This window comes from Abramis brama (genome assembly GCF_963993115.1).
Source record: "Abramis brama genome assembly, chromosome: 5".
Taxonomy (NCBI): Eukaryota; Metazoa; Chordata; class Actinopteri; order Cypriniformes; family Leuciscidae; genus Abramis; species Abramis brama.
The window spans coordinates 4,387,807-4,410,635 of NC_139967.1; the positions used below are offsets into that span (position 1 = coordinate 4,387,807).

Sequence of the window (22,829 nt, forward strand, 5' to 3'; positions counted from 1 at the left end):
CATATTTTTTTTACCCAAAATAGGATGGAGTGACCATTAGTGAGCGCTAAACACACGTCTGTTCATTGACACTGGAAGCCAGAGGACACCCTCGAGCAGAAACTCCACATTTGACTCAGAGAAGTAATATAATGATGTTTTCAGGAAATCCCTAAGGTGAAGCTAGCACTGTAGCGGAATAAAAAGATGATAGAAACGATCTGACTGATTAAACATGAAGACAATAAACACACGACTGCGACAATATATGGTGTATTTGAGTTCTTCAAGCCTTCTCTGGTGTTTTCTTAATTTATAATGCAATGCTAATCGACACAGCTAATCTGTGTCCAACAAAAGACATTTAACAACTTGTTTTTACTCGCTTCATATCGTCAATCGAGTTCCTTTAGTGATCTATAGCCTACTTTTGTGAGAAGCACTAGAATACTGTAAAATAAGTGAGTAAAAACATGTTATTAAATGTCTTTTGTTGGACAACGGATTTATGAACACTTCACATTACGAGTTTGGGAAGATGTTTGTCACATGTTACATTATAAGCGACTCAAACTCGCAGTGCTTTTCAGAGATGGAGCAGCATTTACAGAGACACTCTTCACTAACACAGTACAGCACACTGTGCATATTCAATTGAAAAACGTAGCCTTTGCTATTTAATAATCGCTCAACGTCAAATCACAATTTCGGTTTGATTTTGATTAATCACGCAGCCCTAATTTGAATGGGATTACTACGTTTAGGGCTCATATAAACAGAACTTGTTTATATAGAATCTTAAATTGGACTGGATTCATTTCAATAGATGAAAATTAGTGCATTTAAACATCGCTAATGAGTATTTGAAGTGGATTGGAAAGTTTAGGGTACATATAAACAGTACTTTTGGAATCTGCAGTCAGATTGGACTTAGACAGATGAAAATGCATGTAAACGAGCGTGTAGCCAAGAAGGACATATTCTTGAATAAACATGGTCTTAGAATAGTCTTATTAAACAATCAAATGTTGGCAGAAGTACACTGGTATTAGCAATAGGCTTTCCTATCCCTACCCCAAAAAGAGGAACGTTACTCTCATCAATGATGTCCTATTGGATAAATCACAATAAAGCAAAATTCACGCTGGTCTTTCAACTAGTATAGCCTATATATGATGAATCTTCATAAACAAATGCACACCAAAGCAATTATCATAAAGAACAGATGCATCCTTCCTGAAACATGAGCAGGAAAGGCTCTGCGATGCCTCGCGGACATTAGGGACAGATCTGCTTTCATATCACTCATCTGCCAGGAGGACAGAGAAGCCTCAGATGGCACAGACACTGCCAACCGAGGAGTCTGGGAGATATTTCAGGGCTCAACAATAAGGACGGCCCAGAGCCAGATTGAGAGACGCTTCACTGCTGCATTTATGCTGTCAATTCAGTTCGTACATGGTTTGTTTTTTTGAGTTATTCCTAATTATAGTTGTTTAATAAACCTAGCATTGTATATTACGAATATTGTTAGCTCTTTCATGTGCTTTAGTTCCTCTTTTGTAAAAGTGTCTGCTAAATGCATTAATGTAATTCGACTAAATGCTAAAAATATGTTGATAAAAACACTTACTGGCTAGTGAAAAAATGTACAGGGCAAATCAAAATCAGATCTACTATCCCAACTATGCCAGTAGGAAAACAAATCCTTTTTTTTTTTTTTTTTTTGAGCCCTGAGCGTTTCATTGCTTGTTCAAGTTTACATCACCTCTCTAAGAAAGCATGCTTGTTTGAACAGGTGGATAAAGCAAACATCATCTCAGGAAACTAATCAAATCCATGAGCACAGGTTATAGCAGCCACATCCAGTAATGTATATGCAATATGCATGCATGTATAGTTGGATGGTGAAAAGTATAACATGGAAGAACTCATAAACAGTATGAAAACAGCTATACAAAAGAATTTTGAGACTTAAAATCAAAAGCGATCTGGTGCTAATCAAAATATGGAAATATGTCAACACCAGTGGCACAAATTTGGAATGAATCCAGGCCAGAGCATTATAGAAAATACATACAATATCAACATTTATCGTACAAATACGAAGCAGCTTTTGGTCTATAAATGAATCATACATTACGGCTCCAAATCTCACAAACAAGAGCAGCATTCAGAAGACACTCTGGCCGTAACAACATGCGGATTAGTCTAACCCATGCTGGAGTATTTGACAACAAAATAGGTATGTCATACTTGCCTTATCAAATTCATTAGGCATCTTGGTGATAATCTGATCTGAAAATTCAATTTCAACATTTTCAAAGAGCCAATCATGAGAGCATTTATTTCTTACAGCATTAACTCTGTTTACACAGCCACTTGCTTTCTGTAAATTTAATAACAGCCGACACTGTATAACAGGTCAGACATCTGCAGGGTTTCTGTATAGGCTTTATGAAGGTACATTTAAGACCTTTTAAAGACCAAGTAATGAACATTTAGGGAATAAACTGAAGAGAATACATTACATCAATACGCTATCTAAATTTAAATGTCTAAGGAGTATTAGCAACACTTCAAAGTTTGGAAATACAACTTACTGTACAACAGATATCTATTACTTTTTTATTCATTTTACAAAAAAAGTTTAAGCATAAACACTCACTTAATTTTGTTACGTTTTCTAGGCTTCATTTTACATTTGAATCTCAAGTAAATCCTAATTTAAAGATGTTTATCCATGTATTGGAAACCAGGACTACTTTTTTTAGGTCTCCTTAAGCCTTAATTTGTGTAAGGGCGAATTAATACCCTCGGAAAGACTGATCTGAATCATGAACACAGAATTAAAAGACACACTTAAATGAAAATATGACACTCTTAAATTTGATTTACAAAGCAGATTAAATATTGCCCAATAGACAAGCAATGCTCTGCATAATAAATTAATATAGCCTATAGCACCTTATCCATATTTCTATTCCCTCATAACCATGAAACATCTCCGTTTTTGTTTAAATGACCAGATATGTAACTACTTCAAGCAAACATGTAATAAATCATTATTCTTCACAGTAACACTACTCAATATTATTTACTATCCTGCTAAACAATTCACAACTCTTTAAAACATTTCATAAACGTATCTAGGTGTTATTATAATATATTGAGTCCATAATATGAATAAATAATAGTCAGTTTCATCATTTGGCTGAAGCCCAATTTTAGCCATTAGCATTAGCCGGCAGGTTGCTAGGAGACTCCTTAGAGATATTCTATACTTATACTAGTCGAGCTAACAAGCTAACCCAATTTAATTTCCAAAATATTCCTTATTCTTCTCAATATTTGTGCAAATAGCAATATACCCATTAAACTCCACAATGACTTAACTGTAAAATGCACTGCGTCCTTCCTTTTCGGACAAAAGCAGCTTTTCATGACCCGCAGCCCACAGCGGTAGCAGCGGCCGCAGGAGCCTCGGCAGCGCGTAAGAGCAGAGCGGGGCGGAGCGGCAGGGAATGCGGCGGGAACAGGGCGAAAGCTCGGGCGGGCGAAAGCAGAAGCGGAGCTAACAGTGCTAATGCTAATCGACGTCTCTCTTACCCCAATATACTTCACACAGATAGACAGACAGACGCTGCTGTTTGAAAAGATATACGCCACTGGTTCCTCTTCTGTCTGTCGTTACAGCTCACGACTGGACTGTTGACATTCCCGTTAATCAGTTAATCCATTTCAAAGGATGCATTTCTCCTTAATTTGCCAGAGTCGTTTAGGGATCCTCAGAAGCTGCCATTTCTATTCTAACCAGTCACTGAAACTGAGAGAGGAGAGGAGAGGGTGGGAGGTAGGTAGGAGTGTGTGAGTGTGTTCTGTGTTTTGTTGCTGATGTAGTTGTTATGAAGTCTTTGCCTTTTAATATATGTTTTATATTCTGAATACCCAACAATTAGGCTACACACAAAAACATCAGAAAGTACTATTGCTGTAATGCAAAACTAGATTTAAATCTCGAGATTTTAAGATATAAAGGGTCTATGCATGTTGATTAATTAATAAGTTGTTTCGTTTAATAATTTAATGTTATCAGCCCTTAATTAAAGTAATTTGATATTATGGTACAGTGATGGTATCAGATTATTAATATTATGGTACTTTATACTTTCATGCATGGCAGAGCAGTTTTAAAAAAAAAATTGGGGTCCAGGGGCGCAAGAGTGTCCTATACCACAATAGGAGGTCTGTGGAAAAGTTTACAACAGTATAAAAAATGTAAAAATTGATATATAATTATAAAAATAAATAATAAAATTAGATTTAAATAAATAAATAGGCCTAATAATATAAATACATTTACATACATGCATAAATAAATAAATGATACATCTAATATTTTCCAAATAATATTTTACACACAAGTAATTTCTCACAGTATAAATGGATACCTTTTAAATTTTAGAATGTGGGTCCCTCACACCAGGATGATCATATTTGGGAGACTGAGACCCCTGTACTCAGTGTTTACCATATTCATGTAGGCCTACATGTTCATCAAAAGGAACTTCAAAGAATACCATGGTACAGGTCCATAAAGCTGTGTAATTAAGCTGGAACCATGTTTAAAACTTTTTTAACTAATGGCTGTAAATGGTAGTTTCACTGTGATTGTGCTATCGAATATGTTGATGGTTTTATATAAGAAAAGGCCCAAAAGTTACTTATTTTGATTAATACGGCAGTATTGCAGTAACCAAAACAGCTTTCATATCAGATCTTGAGGGTTAAAGTTTTTCAGATTATTATTTCAATGATGCTGTATGCACAATGGTAAAACTGGTTAACCTCGGTAAATATTGCTTATGTTCAATAGGTAATTTTTTTGCTCTTCATCAAACGTTATCTGCAATGCACAGATTAAAACACTGTGATGGAATATCCAGGTGTGTTTGAGTGTGAAAGATAGAGATTGTGATATTTAGCAGCAACACCACGATCATGGTTGTCAGATAAAATCTAATTGACCGAGTGTTTTGTTCACAGTATTGGACAAACACTGAAAGCTCTTGATGCCCCAGATCAGAACGAATGAGATCGGTGTAATGAAGCCCACAGTTCCTTCTTAAGAAGGATTAAGGTAAACAGAGACCATGCTTTGTGTAGATTGCGAATCTCTGCACCATTTCATTTTTAATCACAAACTGGGGTTTTAATCGATGACATTAACATTTGAGGATTGTAGATGTATAATTTGCATGTATGCATGGCCAAATGTGTGATCGTGAATGTTATGTGAAGGCTGAGTATATGAGAATGAGTACAGCTCATGTTGGATATGTGTTATCTGAATGTATAATTGTCCTGTCAGCAATGCCCGCTGATCTGCAACCGTTTTGAAGGGTGCCATCTGGAGTGCCATGCACACATGATAATCTCACTGTAATTACATTAGCAATGCCATCAGTTAGTGTGAGTGGAGGGCTCCCCCATATTATAAATGATTGTATTGTCACATGTCAGATGTGTGTCACGATGGCTGGTGTTAGATTAATGGAAATATGATTTCCAGAAATCAAAGTTATAAATTCAAATGATCAGGATCTTTCCTGTAAGTTATGCTTTCTTTAGACTGGATGTTTATGGGGCATTAAACCTGTGTGTGTGTGCGCGTGCGTGCGTGCGTGCGTGTGTGTGTGTGGGTGAGGTAAACCCTACGTTATGGAGACAAAATGTCCCCACAAAGATGGCAATATCCAAAATCCTTATTCTTGTGGGTATTATTATGTTCAATTATTATGGATATTATAGGATATTAAATTATTATGTCTATGGAAAATTCCCATTAAACATGGAAACCCAACGTGTGTGTGTGTGTGTGTGTGTGTGTGTGTGTGTGTGCGTGTGTGTGTGTGTGTGTGTGTGTGTGTGTGTGTGTGTGTGTGTGTGTGTGTGTGTGTGTGTGTTGCATTTTGGAACTTCTCTGAATAACGACTAACGTCCGGTGTTATTTTAGTATTATATACTGTATGTATTATTGTAGAATTTATTAATATTTTGAATTAGCTTTTATTTTTGTTTTCAGTTTTTTATTTTAGTTTCAATACTTTTAAGTTTTAGTAGTTTTGTTGTATTTTTGTCAATTTTATTTTAATATTTCTAAACCTATTTACCCATTTTCTTTATTTCTATATTATTTTTTATCTATCTACCTATTTTCTAATTAAATGTCAAGGCAACGTTTCTCATTTTCATTTAATATTTTCCATTTTTTCATCTAATATTTTCCATTTTTTCATCTAATATTTTATTTTATTTTATTTTAATAAGCAAAAACTAAATATTTTTAGTTTAGTTAACACTTCAGCGGTCGTTGGTTGAATAATGAGAAATGGTCACATCAATGTGAATTGTTATTGTATAAAACAATTCTGTAAAAAAAAATAAAAAAATAAAAATAAAAATCAACATTTCATCTTTTGTGCTCCTCAGAACAATATAACTGCATACGGGTTTGGAACAACCTGAGGGTGAGTAAAACACTTGTATTTGAGTTCTAGCTACTTATGAAGATATGAAAGGATTGAAGTAAAGACGGTTTAAACTAAATCTCATCTTTAGCTAAGACTCTTGTCCTCTTGTGATCCTGCTGTATGACCACAGGAGGGTGGCATTGCTACAGTGTGAGATGTGTGTTCAACATCAACTTGTGTGTCTGTGAATTCAGCTGTGTGTGTCAGAAAAGAGAAACATCCTAAATGTGTAATGACAGCCATATTGACAGTGGCTGTTCACTGCTTATCTACTGTATTTTCTTCCCTTGTTTGAACAAAAGCGTGATTAGTAAATAAAGTAGAGGATAAATAAAATGTTTACGCACCTTAGGCTATGCGGTTGATAAGGTGTTCTGGGTGTTTTTTTAGCATAGTGTTATTCAGTTACTAGGGTCCTATTGCATTCTGGTTGACCAAGTCATTTGTAGAAACCAGAACGCAATAGGACCCTAACTGAATAACACTATGCTAAAAAAACACTCATTCCTTACTTTAATTTACAGTAAACGGGTTATAAGCCAAAGTTTAATACTTAGGCTTATGAGTTTGTTCAAATCATTAACTTTAAGTTATGAGGAGTAGTGATGCTTGCATTTTGCAAACACTAATGATTCTATTATGCACATTTTTCTACATTTGTTTAGCCTGAAATAGTTTTATTGTGACATATATACTACCGTTTAAAAGTATGGAGTTGGTAAGAGTCTCTTCTGCTCACCAAGGCTGCATTTATTTGATCAAAAATACATTAAAATGTAATATTGTGAAGTATTATTACAATTTAAAATAACTGTTGTCATTTGAATATAGTTTAATATGTAATTTATGCCTGTGATGCAAAGCTGAATTTCACATGATCCTTCAGAAATCATTTTAATATGCTGATCTTATATCTTATTATTATCAATGTTAAAAATAGTTGTGCTGCTTAATATTTTTATGCAAACCATGATGATACATTATTTTCAAGATTATTTGTTCAAGAGAACAGCATTTATTTGAAATAGAAATGTTTTAAACGTCTTTACAGTGACTTTTAATGCATCCTTGCTGAATAAAAGTTGTCATTTTATTAAATAAATAAATGAAATCTTACTGACTCCAAACGTTTGAACAGTATAGTGTATATCTAATGTGTGTCTTTTTTCAGTTGAATATTGAAAAACTGCATTTGTACAGACGACGAGTCATATGAGCTGGCACAGAAGCTGTGGTGTATATATAGTGTGTTCACTGTCCAGTTGGTGTGTAGGTTGTGTATGTGCACTTGTTGTTGTTTATCTGACACACACAGCACTGCTAGGGCTTCAGTTCCAACAGCATATTTTTGTTTATGCTTGTTTTAAATGCTTCACTCTTTCCTATGTTGCATTATTATTGTTATATTTTATTTATGTCTCTGTTTTGTACTATATTTTCCATACATTGGATGAATCACTATTAATCATAAGATAATGAATCACTATATTAAATCACTTTCCTTGGATTTATTGGATAAAATTCACTCTTTTTCTTTTCAAAATGTTCAAAAAGTCCACTCCTACCTCACTCTTAAAATGCATCAGATTTCCATAAAACCACAATTTTCTTGTAATCTATAAGAGTGTTAGTCAGCAGCCAGTGGTGTAGCGGTTCAAGCTCTGTAAGGACTGAGTTATTAGCTTTATGTCCTTGTGCAGGGCACTTTGCCCCAGTTACTCTTGGGTGATTGTCCCTAAGCGTACTGTAAATTAAAGTGGACCTATTCCCTTTTTCAAAGTCTTGATGTTGATTTTGGGCTGTACTAGAACAGGTTTTCATGCTCGAATGTTAAAAAACCACATTATTTTCCCCATATTTGTCATTGTTGCAGCTCCTCTCTTCCCAGTCTGTCAGTAACGCTCTGTTTAGCTCCTGTCTCTATGAAGCCCCTCCCTCTATAAAGCTCAGTGTGTTCTGATTGGTCACCTGGACCAGTGTGCTGTGATTGGTCACCTGGACCAGTGTGTTGTGATTGGTCAACTGCTCGCATGTTTGAGAAATGTCCCGCCTCTTACCATAACCACTAGTTTCATTAAACTACTAAAGCTACTTATTCTCCAGTCTATATCCTTCTAGAATCTACATAATCCCTTTCCTCATTATCAAGTGTTAAAAGTGTATTTCGTTACTTTTTGCAAGCATTAAACTAGGGATCCACCCAAAAAAATTAAAATTCTGTCATTATTTACTCTTTCTTTGTAGAAGCCATTGGTTATTGCATGCTTCTAATGATCACACATGTACATTAGCTGAACGGAGAATGATTTTGGCGGAGGGGAATATTTTCAGCGAATAATGACTTGGCTATGGTATATAACATTTAAGTTATTTGCACTTGTGTGTTGCTGTATTGTTTGTTTGCATGCATCATGGTGAAGCACACTTTGCGTGAGATGTTTCTCTCTCTCTATAATGGGGTTATCAATCACACCTCCAGTGCCGGGCTCAGAGAGGTCAGAGGTCACCGCATCCCATTGCCAATGTCGACTGAACTCTGATTTGGCTTCTTTTTGTGGATGACAGTAAAGGTTTGTCTTATTGTCCACTCCCTAAAGAAGCAGAGATATCAGTGGCCAAGCAGGCATACAATGTGACAATATTATAAAAAAATGTATACTACTTAAAAATACATAATGTGAGAATATATTAGGACAATGTATTTGCTAATATAGCCTATATGTGTTTTTTAAATGCGTTTAGTAACTTTTGTTTGCCATTTTTTTCATTAAAAGATATTATTTACACACACTCTCTCTCTCTCTCTCTCTCTCTCTCTCTTTCTATATATATATATATATATAAAATGTAAAAAAATCTGGAAAAATAAGTAACTAAAATATATTCAAAACACACACACACTCATATTTATACATATAGCCTATACATTCAAAAAATATTTTGTACCGTATATACATATGCTAAAAATATTTTTTGAATTTATATATATATAAATTCAATTTTATATATATATATATATGTATGTATGTATGTATGTATGTATGTTTTGAATATATTTTAGTAACTATATAATTAGTATATATTTAGTATATTTCAGCAAGAACAGACAATACATTTAGATTTTTCTTGCTCATGTAGTAGATTTTAAAGTCTTCACAAATTTACTATTCGGAATTGAAATGCGTAAAACATCCCGGTATACTGTACATTCACTGTAGATACACACTCTTATTATACACAAGTGAGCACGGCTCTGTCTCCGAGGCCGATCTGTGGTTTTGCCGGAGGCTGAGAGGTATTGTACAGCTTCATTCACCCACACTCGACTTTTTCATGCAAGCATTTATGAAAAGGTCAACAAATTACTTATGACAAGTAATGCTAGTGCACTGTTGTGTAAGTATATACAGTTATCGGTAACAGTTTATTTAACACTGTCCTTGTTACATATGTTACATGCACTTACCATAATAATAACAGTAAATTATGCATAATTACATGCAATTAACCCTCAACCAAAACCTAATCCTATAGTAAGTACATGTAGTTAATTATAATTACTCTGTACTTAAATATATAAATACACTGTAACAATGACACCTTAAAATAAAGTGTAACCCAGTTATCTATCCGTATACAGTCTTTACAATCAAGAAAGAGAGACGGATAAGGAGAGTAGTCCAGCTAGTTGTGAATATATGATTCACCGCAGCTCATCTTTCAATGAGAATATATTCTGAATGCACAGGCATACACTTTTATGTTGCTTAATGCCACATACTGCATATAAAAAAGACAAAATATAATGCAAACATATTGTGATATGCAAACATTTGCATGCAATGGATGTTTTATACAGAAATATTAACATTTGTCATTCCATCATGCACCACCTCTGAATGTACCACCACCATTTAAATGTGACTATTAGTCACGGAGTGATAAAATCTGACATCACACATTCAATTGCGAGTGCTATTTCAACAACCTGCACCTGAGACTGAGCACGATGAGCCATCAACCAGACAAAATGACAGTCCAAACTGAAAATAAATGATAATCTGTGAGGAACGGGAGGGTTGGGCTGTGGCTGTCGAACCAAATACTGCCTCACACTTCACTGGCAGTAGCACAGAGCACACTAGGTACAATCCCTTTCATTCTTCCATAAAGATATTGATCTTTAGCAATCTGTCTGAATATACCTGTAGGCTGATTCTTATGAGGATTATGTGAGCTCCAGGCTGAATCCTTTTTAGTAGTTTTCTCCAGCTGATCTGGTGTATGGGTTTGGATGGTCGGTCTGTCTGTCTGTCAACATGCATATAAATGGTTTGAAGTGCTTGACCTTTTATCATGACCATTCTCTGTCTGTTCCAACCCGGCTCACCCCCGAGCGCAAATTCATATGCATTAGATATTGTGTGGGCCAGTGCATTTCAAAACGTCCGGGGCCTGTCAGGTTACAGGGGAAATATGATCTGCACCATTTTTGTGGAAATGAACCTTAATAACTCTATGGAAGCATTTTCAAGGTGGAGTTTATGAGGACGCTTGGTCAAGGAACTTTTTAGCTATCAAAGCTTATTGATTAAGCTATATTTAAAATGATAATCATACAGCATCACTGTTGTTATTTTTATCTGAGCAATTGATTTTATGCCTTATGTCAGTAAATGTGATTTCTGCATGAACAACAACAACCCAGTTTCTTCAGAAGATGTAGAAATGTGGTTCTAATTAGGCTACTTTTAAATTGTGTTGAGTATTATTAAGTATTGAATTATTGAGTATTGAATTATATTAAGTGCGTTAGAGTATAGGCCTAGTGTTATTTTAGGATCATTGGGATACTATTATAGTTTTTTAATGTTTTGAATGACTTTTTATTTTTAATTTCTGTTTTCAGTTTATGTCAGTTTGTTGTGTTTTTGTCATTATTAGTAGTATTTTTTTTTATTTATAAATGTGTGTATTTATTTTTATTTCAGTATAGTTTATTTTAGTTCTGTACTAGAACAGGTTTTCATGCTTGAATGTTGATTATTTTCCCCATATTCTCCATTGTTGCAGCTCCTCTCTTCCCAGTCTGTCAGTAACGCTCTGGGATGCCATGTCTATAATTTATAGTAAAACATCTAGCGTTAATTCGATCTCAAGCTAGATGTCTTATGGCGCAGTCACTTCCGGCATCACCGTTCGGCCATCTTGTCACAGTGAAGCTGTGAATTAAGGTGAGTGATCAGCATGCACACAAATCCTCTTATCTCGCTGAAATCTTGACGGATTTACAAACGGTTTGGTTTCTTACAAACGTTATTAACGTGGCTACAATTACGAATGCTTGAACATGTATGTTATAATTATTCATATGTATGCAGTGTATGTATGCAGTGTCATAACTACATCTCTGACGTTTATAACAAACCAAACCGTTTGAAAATCGGTAGAAAATTGAGCAAGTTATGGTTATTTAAAAGTACATGCACCATTAAACGAGTGAGCGAGCACACTGTGGCAAGATGGCCGCCACGTGCGGACGTCGACCTCCATTGGCCAGCAGCGCGCACGAGACATCTAGCCTTTATATATGATATCTATGGTACTGAATGACAGCTTGCTTATTTGGCTCAAGATAAGGATTTATTAAGTCCACATGTCATGCAAACTAGAAACTCTGCTTCTAACCGCAGGTCGAGAGCTGTCGTTCCAACCACACAACTTTGCGATGCTGTTTGCGAATGTTCGTTGGAACGATGGTTTCGGGAAACACCGACTCGTTGAACTACGCTGATAACGACGGAACTGGCAAACATAGTTGGCTAACGATGCTTTTGGGAAACGCACCCCTGTTTATTTCCTGTCTCCTATGAAGCTCCTCCTTCCATGTGCTCTGATTGGTCGGCTGCACGTGCTCCTTCCATGTGCTCTGATTGGTCGGCTGAACCACGGCTGCATCCAAAATCACATTTTAAATAAGTAATTACAAAAAAAAGTTGGTTCTATATAGTATGAATGTAATCTGGATGTATCACATTGTCATTATCATGTGACCTACCAGTGTCAGTTGCGTCGCTTCACTGTCATTCATAAATCCTCTCCTATGGCCTCATGGGATTGTAAAGTGTCCATCGTACGCACACTTCAGAATCTCACCGGAAGTAGTGGGTCATACGACTTTTGACACATACTGTTTTTCACCTACTATATATTTATGTGATTTCGGATGCAGCCCACAAGTTTCAACACACTACTAACTCAACCAGGCCCCGCCCCTTTATTCTGCATATAAATGATTTAAATGAGGAATATTGTGACGTGTTCATTCCCTGAAGAAAACTCAAGACTACAACGGAGGCGTTTCAGGGAGTTCAGAAACACTGACACTGATATAGAGAATAACTCCCGCTGGAGGGACTTTGTGCTTTGCAGAGCTTTTTCATACTCAAACAGCAACATTACACACAAAAAAAAGAAGAAAAAAGTGTGGTTTTAGTTTTAGTTAGGCCTGTCTGTTAGCCCTGCTTCAGTGTGCATCACATTTTCTCTCCCTCACACTACACTATGACAAAATCCAGACTTAGTGTCAAAATGTGTGTAAGTTATTCCACTGTAACCCATCTGACCTACATTAGCTGGTGTCTCTTGCATTCTGACAGCGTGCTAATGCAGTGTGGAGGACATGTGCGCTCAAAACCAGAGGATTAGTACGCTTCACAAAAGTCTTTTCGTTATGCTGATTACCACATCTTCATTTCCATTCGTTTGCAGATGTTTTATGTGGAAACTTCCTCGAAAATGAGAATTTATCTGCCCTTTTTTCCTTCATTCCATCAAACGCACAAGTAAATTGTTCAAGCGGATTTATAAAGGCTATATGTGAGAAATCAAGTGCTGTTTAAATCCATGAACTGATTTAGTTACTCGATCTACATGCATGTGGGTGTATTGAGCAATGCAATACAATTCCAACCTTAATTATTCATGACTGAACATGGATTAATTTAGTGCGTTTATGGATTAATCATGTAAGAAAAGTTGTGCTATTACTTTAGTGTTTGGATATTATTTTCCCTGATGGACAGTATAACAACAAAACACTTGTGGTAGGACTTTTATTTTTTATTTTTTTGAGTTTAGCCAATAAGCAACCATCTGGATCACTGTTTTTTAATCACATGGGTGTTTCTGGTGATTTTAGCAGACTAATCAAAGTATCTTGGATCTCGTCCAAGTCTAAAAGCCTATAAAAAAAACTAAAAAAAACTATTTTTATGGTCCATATGGAATTTTTCAGGTATTTAAAATTGTATTATTTAGAAAATCGATAGCACACCTCAACACATTTTATTTAAGATTTTTTTTTATTTTTTGAGATTTTATTTAAGTTCACAGATTAATTTACACATACACTTTATGCTAATGAAATATAAAACGAGCACTTAAATCAAAGCGAGCTTCATTTTTTATTTTATCTGGAGGCTCAACATTTCACACAACCAAATGTTTTCACAACTCATTCTCCCCTCGAGATGAAACACAGCAGCTCGTAATGATCCTCTTTCAGGAGAAACTTGGGTAATGATTAAAAGATCCTCGTATAAAGCAGAAAGACAGGCGTATATGAACACGCTCCTCGTGGATTCCAGCACTCTTTGTTAACGTTCGGATCCTCGGTTAATGTTTGACACATAATGAGGTACAGAGCACAAGCCTATTAATGAGAATATTAGAAAAGTTTTTTTTTTTTTTTTTTTGCGCTGGAAGGAGAGAGAGCAAAGATTAATTTGGCCCATGGTTGGTCTGCCTCACTCGTAAATTGCAAAGTTTCCAGTGAGCTGGGATAATGAGCTCTACACGCCTGTCAAGCTGCTTGTCATATGCAGTAATTAATGCTGAGGAGGACTTTCACCAAATGCAGGAAAAATGCACACATATATATACAAAACAAACTCACTAAAAATCATATTTTGTGCTTTAGCTCATTTAAAGAGACAGTGTTTTGGCGCACACGCCTACATTTCCTAAAGTAAAAAAAAGGAGAGAGATCTAAAGGAATAACTAAAAATGTTAAAAATACAATTTTGGAGAATTTGTAAAAAAAAAAAAAAAAAAGTCCTTCAAAACAACTGTTAAAAATAAAGTTCTTATTTTCTTAATGTTTCAAGCCCATATGACTTTCTTTCTGTCTGTAAATTTCAAAGAAAATTGCTTTCCTTAAACTATTTTTTATACATTTTATGGTTGCACTTAATTTTAAGGTGTACTTGTTACAGTGTAGCTAATTATACATTTACTGAGTAATAATCATTAACTAGTATAGGGTTAGGGTTAGGTTTGGGGTTTGGTTTAGGGTTAGTTGCATGTAATTATGCATAATTTATAGTAATTACTACAGTAACAACATGTAACGTGTAACAAGGACACTGTAAAATAAAGTGTTACCCTTTTTTTTTCTTTTTTTTTTTTAAATATGATGTATTTTACCTTTTTAGGCCTTCACTACAACAGGTCAGTATATGCTTTCACAGTATGCATGAATAAAAACTGTAAACTATGCTGTATTTAGAGCTAAATAAAGGACGTATCATGTAAACACAGTGGTTGTGTAGTGTATTTATCTGGAAATATTAACCCATTTATGAGGTAAAAAATAAGTAAAGCATAAATCAAAACATTATTCTGGGTTAAATAAACAACCCAACATGCTGGGTCAAAATAATACATGTTGGGTTTGTCTGTATTTGACCCAGCAGTGGGTTACAAAACCCAAATTGTATTGTAATAATAAATAAAAAGTTAATAAAAACAGTTTTTAGAGTGTATAAATATGCTTTAATGTGATAAAAATCTTTTTTGTGCCCTGCAAAAGAACGAAAGTCATGCAGGTTTGGATTGACATGCGGATGAACAAGCACTCTGAACTATTCCTTTAACCGTTGTTCTGCAGACTCTTGTATTCCAGAAATATTGCATTAGTTTCAGCATGTACTGGTGTAAACTAATGATAGTTGTGTGTCAGGCTTTAGGCACGGGCTGCTGGGAAGTTCTATGATCATTTCCTCATCTACGCACATGATAAATCCCTCTCCTGATTTTGTTCCTCATAATGCTGTTTTCCTGAGAATTTTTGCCATTATAATATACATGTCTAATAGGCACGCTCACCCCTCTCTACAGCCCATTATCACGGGCGCCATTTATCTCTCTAATGTTTCTTTTGTTTCACCCACAAGTGTTGCCAGGTCAGTCATTTGTTTAGCAAAATAAATGAAGTTTGTTTCTGTGCACATTTTTATTTATAGCTGGAGGAGATGAAAAGTAGTCTTTCTTGTTCCCCGCAAACGTAGCTCGTCGTTCTTCACGCAAGCCATGAATATTAAAATCATTTGCTTTCTGCAGGTTTGCTGAGTGGGGGGGGGGGGGGGGGGGGATTTATTTTTCACCCCGCTACGATGTATTATTAATCGGCGTGCGTAAATAATGCATGACTGGTTCTCTGAGAAAATGAACCCTTCCCCTCTGAACCCGCACAACAGCCTGGCTCTTGATACGCAATTATGTCGTTCAATTAATGAGGTTATTAATACTGCAATTGGCTTAAATACTCGGTGTCTTGGGGAGCCATCGATTAGTGTCTTAATTAAGGAGATTAAATATGAGTGTGTTTAGCATGTTTGCTGACGATATGTAAATATTATTGTTTTGTTAGTCACTTGATATATGTAATACATCACCAAGACAAGCACAGAAAATGTTACAAGCACAGAAAAATCTTGTGAAATTTACTGTAAAAAAACAGCACTGTAAAATATATTGAATAACATTTTAAGCACTATTAGAAGTTTTTTTGTTGTTGTTGTTGTTGTTGGTTATAAAGCATTGCATGCAACTCACAACATATAGTAGCAAAACACATGACTTATCATAGTAATAAATAAAAATATAAACATTGAAAATGCTACCAAATCATGCAAGGACTTCTGGGAATGAAGGTGATTCATGCTATTTGGTTATAAACCAATGGTTTTTATCATTTATTTTGCCATTAAATCACATGCTTTGTCTTTTTTCTCTTCAGGAAACTCAGAAGAGAGTAGCGATACATTATCAGTCGAGCTCAAGATATTGTGAAGAATGTAACCGGAGAACACGCAAGACATGGATCGTGCATTATCACATGCAAGATCTCATGGTGTTATGCTAATGAAACACCTGTGTGTTCAGAGACGGTAAGGCTTGTCTACTTGTACTTTGCATGGAAAGTTCTGTATCAGTTGTTTTCTCGAGCCTGATTTGACTCCTCATCTCATGCATCATGCAAAAGACGTGATTTTAATAGATTTTGCAATGCGATACTCTAAAAAAGCATAAAAATACATTATTACTGATTATTACTCAGTACATATAATGACACTGTAACAATGAAACCTTTAAATAATGCTTTAGAATTTGGCCAAAGGTATAGGTCATTTTGAAGTAAATGCAGAATGTATACTGTGCAAAGTTAGCAATATTTCTGTATGCATAGAAATACAAGCATGACATTTACAACATTTGCGGAAATAAATATTTTTCTTGACTCAATGATTGATTAGAATTTTACACATTTAAACATTCAACATAATGAGGCCATGGCATAACAATATTTTTTAAAATGCGCAGTGCATACAGAATGCATACTGTTTTGGATACTTTTTTAAATATAAAATAGCAGCCAGTGAATACTAAAGTGTAGAATAGAGATTGCTAGACAAAGCTTTGCAAATCAGGTCATAAATAATTAATTTAAATTATTTTATTTTATTTTGTTTTTATTTTATTATTTTTATTATTATTTTTTTTTAAAGCACTGAAGATAGCAATGTGCTGAAACGTTTGCTTGCTGGTGTCTATTTGTTTTTAACTCACATGCACTTTGCACTTTTTGCACGATGCAATTTATAAAATAAAAAAATGTTTTTGTAGACTTTTCCAGTCTTGAGTGGATCAGTGTGCGGTCAGCCACCCTTTTTGTTCATTCATTTATTTTATTTAAGAAATAAAAGTTATTAATTCATGTCAATACTGGCACTAAAATAAATAAATTCATAAATATAATCTCTGCTCTGTCTATTTTGACCATTCCTCAATATACTTATTTCATGGGCAAAATGAATTTGTGCTTCATATATAAATTGCAATATTGAAAAAAACCCCACAGTGCATAAGAGTAATGAAAAATGCACTGTAATTCGCTATCTTAAACCTCGATACTGAAGCAGTCACGTGGTTCTCCAGCTAACAAAGTTTCCGACGTCATGATCACGTGCTTTTGGAAAAACAGATCAAGCTCCAATACAGTGCTTTATGTGAAATGTGTTGTTGTTATTTTTCTCGAAACAATCCTCAGAGCTCGAACGATAGCTTTGCTAAGATAAACAGGGCTTGTAACATGACAATCAAAGGGTTAATGCACCGAGGTCCCAAAACCCATTGAACGTAATGTATTCTGTGTAAATCAGTGCAGATACAGTCCCAGTTTTCAGCAACAGAAGGGGGACCGTCATCTCTAACTCAGTTTTTACTCTCTACATTCCCCATTCATCATAATAATCATAATCATTAGTTTTACTCACGCTGCCTGAGTATTACAAGCACATCTATCTCCTCTTACAGGGGTTTAAGACCTGGGGCTGTTAGATGAAACACTGAGAAAGAGCGTTAAAGAAAACAAGACAAAGAATAATTAAAAGAAAGGCGTGTGGGATCAGCCACTATTATTGTATTATTGTAAACTGTAAGTGCCAACAGATGAAAGCATCACTTTTACTGTTTATCAGCAGCATTTCAACACATTTCGTCTGTATTAAACATACTGTACACCAAAAAAGAAAACCATTTATTCATTTAGCAGACACTTTTATCCAAAGCGACTTGCAAATGCAGAATAAGTAATCTGCCACTGAGTAATATGCTCATACTAATATATGGCAGGTTTTTTAGAAAGATAGATTAGGAAACAAGTTAGAGCAGAGGTGAAAAGCAGAAAAGAAGATTAAAAACTACTTCAAAGACTTCGACTGTTGTTTCATATGCAAAATTCATTTGTGCTTCAAAAAAACAAAACCAATGTATTAGAGCAAGGAAATTTGCTCTTTTTAATGCAGATACTAAAGTTGTCTCATTCAAATGTCCCTCAGTTGTGCCACCCTTTCCACCATAGTTATAACCCTTACTTCTTTTCAGGGTTAGTATACTTGAAGAGCGAGAGAAAGTGATGTGTGAAGACAAGAAAGGTAAACCAAGGTAAAAAAAAAACATATTAAATGGTGTTTTTTGAAATTCAAAAAAAGCCAAAAGTTTTCTTGGTAGGTTTAGTGTAGGGGGGATAGTTTATACAGTTTGTAAAACCATTACTCCTATGGAGAGTCCCCGTAAACCACATATCCAAGTGTGTGTGTAGTGTGTGTGTGTGTGTGCGTGCGTGAGTGTGTGCGTGCATGTGAGAGAGAGATTGTGTGTAAGTGTGAGAGAGTGTGAGTGCAAAAGTGAGTTTTGTTTCTACCCCTGCCGTTCCCGCACAAGGTTGCAATTCTTAAATGTGATCTAACAAAGGTAAAGGGAAAATATTAACCATATATGCTGTTTATATTTCTTGTAATTGGGATGAAGTAAACATCTTTTAACATAAATTGTTTGATTATGTTGAATTAAAAACCCCAAAATGCAGCCCCACGAACCACCAGACCCACAAACACTGGCTGAATAACAAAAATATGAACACCACACAAGGGTTAAATAGAACCTTTTTGGCATAATTAGTTCTTTTTAAAATTGAGTCAAGAATTCTATATTGAACCTTTTTGTTCTAAGAGTGTAGTTAGAGTTTGAAATAAATTAAAGGCCCACTGAAGTGCCTTGGAATGTGTTGCTTTGTGTGATGCGTTGAAACAGGAAGCCAAGGCGGGACATACTGAATGGCTCCTCCCCCTTTTCAAATAGCCAATAGTTTACCTCACAGATTGCAAGTCGTTCTTGACAGCACCATGGAAGCGAATCCGAGCGCTGATGATACGATTCAATAGTAGAGATGTGAATAAATTCAAGCCATTTCATTCTTAACCAACGTACAGTTGGACAACGGAATAAAACTCGAGCATTTGAGCAGCTTTGGCCAGGTGGTATTTATAGCATAGGGGGCGGAGCTTTAGATTCTAGAGAGCATTTGATTGTTTTGAAGATGTGATGAGAAGCTGAAGTCTGCGGTGATGTCATAAAAATCTGTGATCCATTTTAGTGGAAGCGAGAGACTATAAGTTTTAAATGTTTTTATCTCCTAAATGCAAATTTTGTCATTGTTTTGGAACACACCAGCTTATTCTAAAAAACTTCAATTTTGATTTCAAGGGGCCTTAAAGCTGCAGTCCGCAGTTTTTCCTCTTTGTCGCCATCTCTGTTCGAAATCTGCAATTGCAGTTATTCGCGGAATTATCAACTTTACGTGCGTTGTGCCTCGGCACGGCACAGCGCGGATGAATCCAATGTTTTGAGGAGAATGTGCGGCTGTCAATCACTGCGCCGGTGTGATACTGGCATTCGCAATCACAGATTCTACTTTTTGCAAGTATGACCAACATAAGAATTTTCTCCGGAAAATGTAATCTAGCAAGTAACATCCACTTTTGTTCTGACCAACTAAGGGGAAAAAAGCATTGCAGTAAATCGCACAGATTAAATCTAACGATCTCTTATCATATCACGTCAAACCGTGCAAAATTATACTTTGTTCTCAAATTGTTAATATTAACAACATCAGCATTGCATGACTACATTTAATGCCCTTCCGATATTTATCCTTGTTTTCGCATAGGCCGGTTGCAGTCTCTTTTTTTCTCCGAAGTCTTTCGCGTTTGTTCGGGTGAATCTCCAGTTGTCACTGGTGATTGTCGTTTGAACCTTTCTGGATCAAATTGATCAGCTTAATTATATCAAGTGCTATGAGAAAAGGCTATAAATCTCCACCTCCAACATCCTCACACTCATAGCCTACTAGCCGAGACTCTTCTTTATGTGTACAGATGTGACGTAATGACGCAAAGACATGCTCAAATTTCCCGCGGAAATCCACCAGTACCACTGGAATTAAAAACATTATTACAAGCTTACCATTTTGAATCGAGCTACGGCAAGCAGATCGTTTTGAACACTGGCTGGTTATGTAGGCTACTTGCTCAGAAATTTATTTTGGATAATTTTTAACCCAAAAAAGCTACAGACTGCAGCTTTAAGGAAGATGTTTTTTTGTTTTGTTTTTTATCTTCCAGAAAGTCCAAAAAGTGCCTAAATGAAGAGACGCTGGTATTTAACGGCTGGGAAGCACCTGTCCGGCTCCCGGTTGAGATCATCCGTGTTAATGCTCGTCTCCGCGGCTGATGAGCGCGTGAGCCTCCGTCTGTCTGGGAAGAGCAGATGGCGAGCCGTGAAATTTTATGAAACGGTTACGCTGGCAACAGTGATTGGTGAAGTAGCATCTGAAGGGAAGATGGCACATTAGCAGCACTCGCAGGTGCTACAGTCTGCCAGTAATAACATCATAGAAAAAAAATCAATTATAAGCAAACGATGAACACCATCCCAGCTGAAATGAATCAGTGTTTATGACCGACTTGTCCCTAGAAGGACTTAAAATTTCTCCGAGCACACATGAATGCTAATACTGCACTAATTAGCTGCCACTTACTGCAGACAAAACCACTACAGTACCGTTCAAAAGTACCATTTTTTACATGTTTATTAGTGTCACATGATCCTTCACAAATCACATGCTGATTATTTTCCTTTCTTATTAGGCAGCGGCTATTTGCACTATAAGTGAAAATAGCTATATAATTATTCACACTGTAAAAATAGCAGGTTCACTGTATTTTGTATTTATTCACTGTATTCACACTGTAAAAATAGCAGGGCCTATTTATATTATAGGCCTATTTTCCTTGCACTAAGTGTAAATAGTAGTAAGATGCTGTTTATACTTATAAATAGTGGCAGATACTATTTGCACCTCAGTGTTGTTGTTGTACATTAAACAGTATGCAATAATAACAGAGTGTAAATGATTATATTTATTAAAATATTATTAAAATATTAATATTATTAAAATATTAAAATAATATATTTATTAAAATTATATGGATGTTGCCTTATTGGGACAATAAAGCCCTCCCTACACCCCTAACCCTAACCCTAAACACTTTATTATCAAACACACATTAGGCACTTTATTTACACCTTTTGAATATTTTCTTCATTTTTATTGAAAATAAATGCCTTTCCGATCTGATGTGTGATGGGAAAAGGGAGTAGAGAGAGTTCGGCAAAAGGTGAATTTGAACTCGGGTTGATTTGGGTCCATATAGTTTGCTACTCGCCTTTCCTAGTGTAAATTTGCACTTACTGTAAATAGACACTCCGTTCTTCTTCTTATTATTATTATGGATTTGGTCGTGCTGCTTAATATTTCTGTGGAAGGAAACCATGATATTTTTTATTTAGGATTATTTGATGAATATAAAGTTCAAAAGAACAACATTTGTTTGATATGGAAATATTTTGTAACATTATAAATGTCAGGCGATAAAATAAAAACTTGAACGTGAACTTGCTAGGAAAAGTCATATGGAATACTTTTTTGCTGCCTAACAGTGTAAATTTAGGACATTCTGCAAAATCTATCCTTTTGTGTATTTTAAAGGGATAAATCACCTAAAAAATGTAATTATGTCATTAATTACTCATCCTCATGTCATTCCAAACCTGTAAGACTTTCATTCATCTTCAGAACACAAATGAAGATCTTTTTAATGAAATGTGAAAGCTTTCTGTCCCTCCATTGAGAGCTACACAACTACCACTTTCAAGGCCCAGTAAAGTGGTAAAGACATGATTAAAGTAATCCATGCGACTCCAGTGGTTTAACCTCAGTTTTATGAAGCGACGTGATTCTTTATTTGCGAAAAAAAAAACATAATTTACCACTTTATTTACAAAATATTAATCTATAAAGCGCATTTACGAAGATTAACGAAAGTCATACAGGTTTGGAACAACATCAGGGTCAGTAAATTATGACAGAATTTTAATTTTTGGGTGAACTATCCCTTTAGTAACTGAGTGAGCTATTCCTTTAACTAAGTACGGCTTCCTTGGTCAAGCCTCTTCACCAGAAACACATGCTTTTTGTTTCATGATTAATAACTAATCAGCACCAAACTAGCTGTGTATTCATCCTTGTATAGACTGTATGTAGCCCCACCCCTATTCTTTATGTAACCCCGC

At 35.4% G+C, this 22,829-nt stretch overlaps 1 protein-coding gene and 1 long non-coding RNA gene across 5 annotated transcripts in view; one reads left to right on the forward strand and one right to left on the reverse strand.

The window, feature by feature from the left end:
• mvb12ba (multivesicular body subunit 12Ba) overlaps nt 1-3,814 on the reverse strand; it is a 33,001-nt gene extending 29,187 nt beyond the window's left edge. Inside the window, exons 1-2 of one of the 4 annotated variants that reach the window (XM_084114620.1) lie at nt 3,589-3,813; nt 2,240-2,277 (exon numbers count right to left, since the gene is read on the reverse strand). In XM_084114620.1, coding sequence (XP_083970746.1) covers nt 2,240-2,260 — 21 coding nt within the window. In that variant the 5' untranslated portion in view covers nt 2,261-2,277; nt 3,589-3,813. Of the gene's footprint in view, nt 1-2,239; nt 2,278-3,375 lie in introns of all 4 variants that reach the window. The other 3 variants (XM_084114621.1, XM_084114622.1, XM_084114619.1) reach the window with 3 other exon arrangements.
• Nucleotides 1,304-21,047, forward strand: LOC311083230. The gene is made up of 5 exons (XR_014606253.1): nt 1,304-1,440; nt 5,026-5,119; nt 6,472-6,509; nt 16,594-16,744; nt 20,819-21,047. It is a non-coding gene; the product is annotated as an uncharacterized lncRNA (long non-coding RNA).
• The last annotated feature ends 1,782 nt before the right edge of the window (nt 21,048-22,829 follow it).